The sequence below is a fragment of the Podarcis liolepis genome (assembly GCF_965112155.1).
Source record: "Podarcis liolepis genome assembly, chromosome: 2".
Taxonomy (NCBI): domain Eukaryota; kingdom Metazoa; phylum Chordata; class Lepidosauria; order Squamata; family Lacertidae; genus Podarcis; species Podarcis liolepis.
In genome coordinates this window covers 33,572,312-33,579,071 of record NC_139555.1, presented here as the reverse complement: position 1 = coordinate 33,579,071, position 6,760 = coordinate 33,572,312, and the positions used below count along the sequence as shown (strand labels likewise).

Below are 6,760 nucleotides of genomic sequence, written 5' to 3'. Positions count from 1 at the left end.
AAACTGTTATTGCTACATATACTGGCGAGAGCCAGTGTGGTGTAGTGGTTAAGAGCGGTGGACTCGTAATCTGGTGAACCGGGTTTGCTTCCCCGCTCCTCCACATGCAGCTGCTGGGTGACCTTGGGCCAGTCACACTTCTCTGAAGTCTCTCAGCCCCACTCACCTCACAGAGTGTTTCTTGTGGGGGAGGAAGGGAAAAGAGAATGTTAGCCACTTTGAGACTCCTTTGGGTAGTGGTAAAGTGGGATATCAAATCCAAACTCTTCTCTTCTTCTTCTATATAAAATGTTGTGATGATTATAGTCCTTCTATGCACATTTGCAGTTATTCCCAGTGGGGCGATGTGCCTTGATCAGATTGAGCAGTGAGCTGTGTTGGCAAAAAGGAGGAGGTACATTTCCTCAGCTGTCATCACAACCCTGGAGAAGATAAACAAGAGGGGAGTTCAGAGAACCCCCTCATAGTTGGAAAGAATATGTGAGGGTGTCATGAGGACACATGAACAAAAGTAAAACCCTACTAGGATCAGACCAATGGCGCATCTAAACCACCCCTGGAGTACTGTATCCAGTTCTGGATGCCACAAATTAAGAAGGCTATTGATAAGCTGGAATGGGTGCAGAGGAGGGCAACCAAAATGATCAAGAGTCTGGAAACCAAGCCTTCCAACGAGCATTTAAAGGAGCTGGTTATGTTTAGCCTAGAAAAGAGGAGACTGAGAGGAGATATGATAGCCATCTTCAAATATCTAAAGGGCTGTCACATGGAAGATGGAGCAAGCTTGTTTTCTCCTGATCCATAGGATAGGACTCAAACCAATGGCTTCATCCTACAGAAAAGGAGATTCTGACTAAACACCAGGAAGAACTTTCAGACTGTAAGAGCTGTAAAACAGTGGAAAGAGCTAACAGAGCTTTCCTTTACAGTGGTACCTCGGGTTAAGAACTTAATCCATTCTGGAGGTCCGTTCTTAACCTGAAACTGTTCTTAACCTGAGGTACCACTTTAGCTAATGGTACCTCCCACTGTCACCACACCGCCACCACACGATTTCTGTTCTCATTCTGAAGCAAAGTTCTTCACCCGAGATAATATTTCTGGGTTAGCGGAGTCTGTAACCTGAAGCGTCTGTAACCCAAGGTACCACTGTAGTTGGAAACAAGGACTTTTCAGTCCTCCACTGGGACTTATGACATGTTGTAATATTCTGTAGAAACTGTCATGATCCTACTTCCCCTATGATTCAAAGGGCAATTCAAGGTGATCAGGCTAGAACGTGTGTGGTTTTTTTTAAAAGGATAAGATATGTTAATGTAGAATAAGCCTCCTCAATACCTATTAACTATTGTAGTAAAAATGGAACCTCCCTATACAGTGGCAGTATATCCCTGAGTACCTGATGCTGAACAATGAATATTACTTCCATTCCTCCTTGTGAAGAGGCATCTGGCTGCCTGCTCCTGATCCAGTACCATCTAACCAGGCGGAGCATCTGGTATTATTAGAAACATGCTAACTTTTGAACTTTCCAGAGGCATCTGATTGGCCACTCTTGGAAAGAGAGCTTGACGGACACTCGGCCCAATCCATCGAAGCTGCTCTTCCTTTTCCCATTCCGCCTGCGCATGCCATAAAAGCAGAACTACACTAACCACAGTCTTGCGCATCAAACATACAACATAGAAGCCTTCCTATTTCCACTTTTCGAAGCTCTGCCTCATGATCCGCTTCATTTAACCAGAGATTATTCCAGCAGTTGGATTCCAACACATTGTGGTGCCCCTCTTCCTCCACCACGAGCTTCCTGGGAGACTTTGGCTACTCTCCAGCTCCCTCTGGCTTGAACAGAGAAAACAGCAGGACCATGAGGGTCTGGAGGACTATGACGCTCCTGATCTGGGGGCTGCTTCCAGGTAAGGAACAGAGAAAGGTGGTCGTTGTGAAGCAAGACTCCATAAAGGGACGTGAGCTGTGTATGGCAATAAAAGGTGGGATCAGAGGCAGGGGAAGGCATGGCTTCCCTGCAGCTCCAGTCTATGCACGCTGCCATAGTTGAAGGACGCTATTGCCAGATTCCTTAACCTGAAACTGTTCTTAACCTGAGGTACCACTTTAGCTAATGGGGCCTCCTGCTGCCGCTGCACGATTTCTGTTCTCATCATGAAGCAAAGTTCTTAACTCGAGGTACTATTTCTGGGTTAGCGGAGTCTGTAACCTGAAGCATCTGTAACCTGAAGCGTCAATAACCCAAGGTACCACTGTATCTGCCTACTCTGCCTTAACTGTTGCCTCCACATTATGCTTTCTAATTTTCTTTATGGCTGTCTGGTATACAGGCAACAACCAATTTACGCGCAACAATTGGACCCAAATCGCAGCTACACAGAAGTGGCTGGAAATGGGAAGGTATGGCTGGTGGAACAGGGTATAATGGGAAGGAACAAGCTGATGAATGCCCTACCATCGTGCATGATGACCCAGAACGCAAAAATCGGTGGTTGCCCGTACTTTAATAAAAATTAAAAAGCTTTTTCAATGAAAGTCCTGGGTGCCTGCTGATGGCAGTCCTGGCTTCCAGTGACAGGAGTGGATTCAAGGGAGTACTCCCAAAATTTTCCTTCAGAGGGTGTGCAACCCCATGCAGAACTGATTGAACACTACCTGTCCCATCTGAGCAACAACATTAACATTATCTCTTTTCTGTACTGGTCACACAAACAGCCATTAAGAAATCTCTACCTATGCATCCTTAGTGCCAAGGCCACAGTTCTCATCCGGATACAGGGATGTGTAATTTTATATTTTTCTGCTATACGAGAGGGATATTAGTTGGAGAGGTGGTGCCTCATTCCAGGTTCATTCTGTTTTCCAGGTTGCATGTCTGTTCTGATTGGTCCTGAAGCACTGGGTGGATTTCTAGGCAAGTCTCTTTCTGTGATGTGCAGATATGAATATTGGTATCAGACATATAAAAAATATTGGTGCAAAGGAAGCTCATGGAACAAATGTAGTGTAGTTGTTCAGACTACAGGATCTGAGGAAGAAGTGAAAGCTGGCAGAATGTCTATCAAGGACAATCATACTGATTTGGAATTCACAGTCAGAATGGAGAGCCTCACACAGCAAGATGCTGGGATTTACTGGTGTGGCATAAAGAAAAGAGGCTATGATCCTGGATTCCGTATACATATTACTGTTCTCCCAGGTGAGTCCTGTTTCCAAGCTCTACAGGCAAATCGAAAGCCAAATACAGCTAAAAGGGGAAGAAAACATCAGAGAGGGAATAAGCATGACCGGGTGGTGCTGTGGGTTAAACGACAGAGCCTAGGACTTGCCGATCAGAAGGTCGGTGGTTCGAATCCCCGTGACGGGGTTAGCTCCTGTTGCTCAGTCCCTGCTCCTGCCAACCTAGCAGTTCGAAAGCACGTCAAAGTGCAAGTAGATCAATAGGTACCACTCTGGTGGGAAGGTAAACGGTGTTTCCATGTGCTAATCTGGTTCGCCAGAAGCAGCTTAGTCATGCTGGCCACATGACCCGGAAGCTGTACACCGGCTCCCTCGGCCAATAAAGCGAGATGAGCGCCGCAACCCCAGAGTCGGCCACGACTGGACCTAATGGTCAGGGGTCCCTTTACCTTTACCTTAAGCACATTAACCCAAACGGGGCTTACTCTCAGGTAAGTATTCAAAGACTTGCAAAGATAAGGAGAGGTGCTACTTCTATACTTTAAAAAAATAGATAGGAAGTGAATATTTTGATATTTTTTCTCTTTCCAAAAGGAAATATTGCCTGTTAAGCAGGTAAATTATAGTCAATGAAACAAGGCTTGCTTTTCGTGGCTTCATGATGCAGATGTAAAATTGACATTAGGGAAACCTATGTTTGCAGAGTTGTCTCCTGCTACAGATTCCCCTGCCAGCACGGTTGCCTGGACTGGGATAGAGTTCAAAATCCCAAAGGACATGCCTGCAATGCAGCAGATCCTCAGGTTGACTTTGCAGTAGCCCCATATTAGCTCATGAGGAAACCCATGACATGAATGAATATTCATTCATTCATTCATTCATTCATGACAGGTTTTGGATTTCTCCCATCCCAAGTAAAAGTGTCGACTTGGGATGAGGTGCTTGGAGGTAGGGAAACAGATCTCCCACTTGAATTACCTGCCCAATAAGTTGTTTCATGTCACTGGTTTGTTCTAAGGGTGCCTCTGAACCCAACTATGGGGTTTTGTACAGGGCCAGCCTGAGGTGAGGCCATCACCTCAGGCGCCAGATCCAGGCCTGAGGAACTCACTGCTTCCTCTACTATTGCACCCTCCCTGCCCATGCTATGCTCGCATTTCTGCCACAGCATCCTCACCACACCTGGGATAGGGGTGCAGCTAAGGCATCACGGCAGGGGCCCGGATCTGGAAAGAGTGGTGGTTGGAGGGGGGGGAAGCAATGAGGCTTTTTGCCTCAAGTGGCAAGACACCCTGGACTGGCCCTGCTTGCCATGGATTGAGGCAACTGGAAAGTCCAAACCAAATATATTTAAAAGACAAAACCGAACTAAACTGTGTGATCCCAACAAACCTCATAAAATCTCTGTCGCACTGCAGCAGACATTTTGTTTCTCCTGAGGTGTGCTTCATCACTAGCCTCTCACACATATGTTCTCACCTTCTTGTTTTTGTTCAGCAACATTGGTTCAGCTGTGTACTTTCTTTACAACAAGTGTGGGTTGAACATACCCAGAACACCCCATGCCTCGCAGCACACCCACATTACACACCCCACAAGCACCCCAAATTCTTCTTCTTTGGCGATCACTTGTAGCTGAGTAAGATTGACTTCCAAAAACACGGTTTTAACAGTGAGTCCATAACTGACTGTGGAGGCCAATTCTAGATCCACACGTCCTTCCACAGTGGGGACAAAGGTTTCTGGGCAGCAGTTGATCACAGTGAGGGTTTCCTCTTAGCACATTTCTCCCTTTTGTCCTGAATTTGAGCATCTTCAAAGCCTATGACACCTTTGGTAAAGGCTGTTCTCCAACTGGAGCGCTCGCAGGCCAGTGTTTCCCAGTTGTCGGTGTTTATACTACATTTTTTTAGATTTGCCTTGAGAGAGTCTTCAAACCTCTTTTGTTGACCACCAGCATTAAGCTTTCCATTTTTAAAGTTCGGAATAGAGAAGTTGCTTTGGAAGACGATCATCAGGCGTCCGCACAACATGACCAGTCTAACGAAGCTGATGTTGAAGAATCATTGCTTTGACACTGGCGATCTTTGCTTCTTCCAGTACAAGATACATATCACCAGAAGCAGAGCTGAGGCCATGAGCAGCCAAAAACACAAACATACCATTCCAAACACCACAGAACAAGCCCACAGGGATGCTGGTCACAGGAATGACTCCAGAGACAGACATCAGATACTGCTTCCACCACCTCTCCCATGTTCCTAGGTGTTGTGGGGCTGTTTGGAGGGCTGCAGGAGAGCTGAGTGTGCTCAGGACCAGCAGGTCTGGGTGGATCCAGATGGGCCTAGCCAATGCCCTGCCGTGGGCTGCATAAACTTCTGTGGCAAATTTCTTAAAAACAGATCACAGCTTGTTTACTGAAGCTGCCCTTGTGCATTTGGGAGCATGAACTTATTTGCCAGTTCTCTGTTCACATTTTCTGTAGTTCTTGGTCTCTTCAGTGTCTCTTCCACAACTGCTGCTGATACTGTCCATTTCTCACCCTCTCTACTCCCCTCCTCAGATCCAGAAGAAACAACAGCAATTAGCAGCCAGACAGACCTTGATCCCTCCCTAAACACTACTGACAACGTGTAAGTCTTGAGATTCCCTCTGTGAAAACACGTGAGATCATTGATCTGTGGGCTCAGCAACCTCTAAAAGCTTTTAAGGTCTCTCTTTCTCCCCTTCACCCTGCAAGTACAACCCACCTCCGGGCGAGCGATATCTCTGAAACTAACCTCCCGTGGTTGAGATGTCAAATGTAATGGGAACAACCTCTCCCCTTTTTAAAAACAACAACAACATTTTGAAAAATAAATTGAATTTTGCATAGCTTACTCTCACCATCTAGTGTCACATTTGTATATGGCAAATTACAGCACATTAAAACATTTTATTTGCAGCTGTATAGCTGAGTCCAGGATCTCTTTAAAAATTCATTGCCAAATGGAAAAATGAGCTGTGAGATGGAGTGCTAAGTGCATTGGCTGGCAGACTCTGTATGGTGCCATTACCAAAGGTAAGGCCAGCAAGGCCTGCTGTCTGCTATTGGCATGCTGTGTCTGCCAGCAGTAACACCTGGCAACCCATCTCATTGGCTGGCACAGGCATCATGGCTCGGACATTCAAGTGATGAGTACCAGAACTTTCCCCATCAGATGGACAGGGTATAATAATAATAATAATAATAATAATAATAATAATAATAATAATAATAATAATTCTGTTTCTTTGATGCAGGCACCTGATTTATGTGCTTTTCACCTTGAAAACCCTTATCCTCCTGGGTCTGGGCATTGCAATTATCTGGATGCATAGAAGACAAGCAGAAGAGATCTTCAGCTGCCATGTGGCAAGAAAATGCTGGACAGCAATCCCATAGCGACCAATGTAACTGTTGTTAAGTTGATTTACATAATATATTGTGTTTTAGCTAACACTCTTTTGTAACTCTAGTTGACATTAAACTATTTGTGTACCAACCGGCTTCATCTTCCCCCCAAAAGTACAATAAAAGGTATGCCACAGA

The 6,760-nt window shown here is 45.5% G+C and overlaps 1 protein-coding gene across 1 annotated transcript; it reads left to right on the top strand.

The window, feature by feature from the left end:
* The first annotated feature begins 1,676 nt into the window (after positions 1-1,676).
* LOC310699432 (CMRF35-like molecule 3) lies at positions 1,677-6,760 on the top strand. The gene is made up of 4 exons (XM_083487284.1): positions 1,677-1,916; positions 2,876-3,208; positions 5,753-5,822; positions 6,472-6,760. The coding sequence occupies exons 1-4, from the start codon at positions 1,868-1,870 to the stop codon at positions 6,611-6,613; spliced, it is 594 nt and encodes a 197-aa protein (XP_083343410.1). The 5' UTR covers positions 1,677-1,867; the 3' UTR covers positions 6,614-6,760.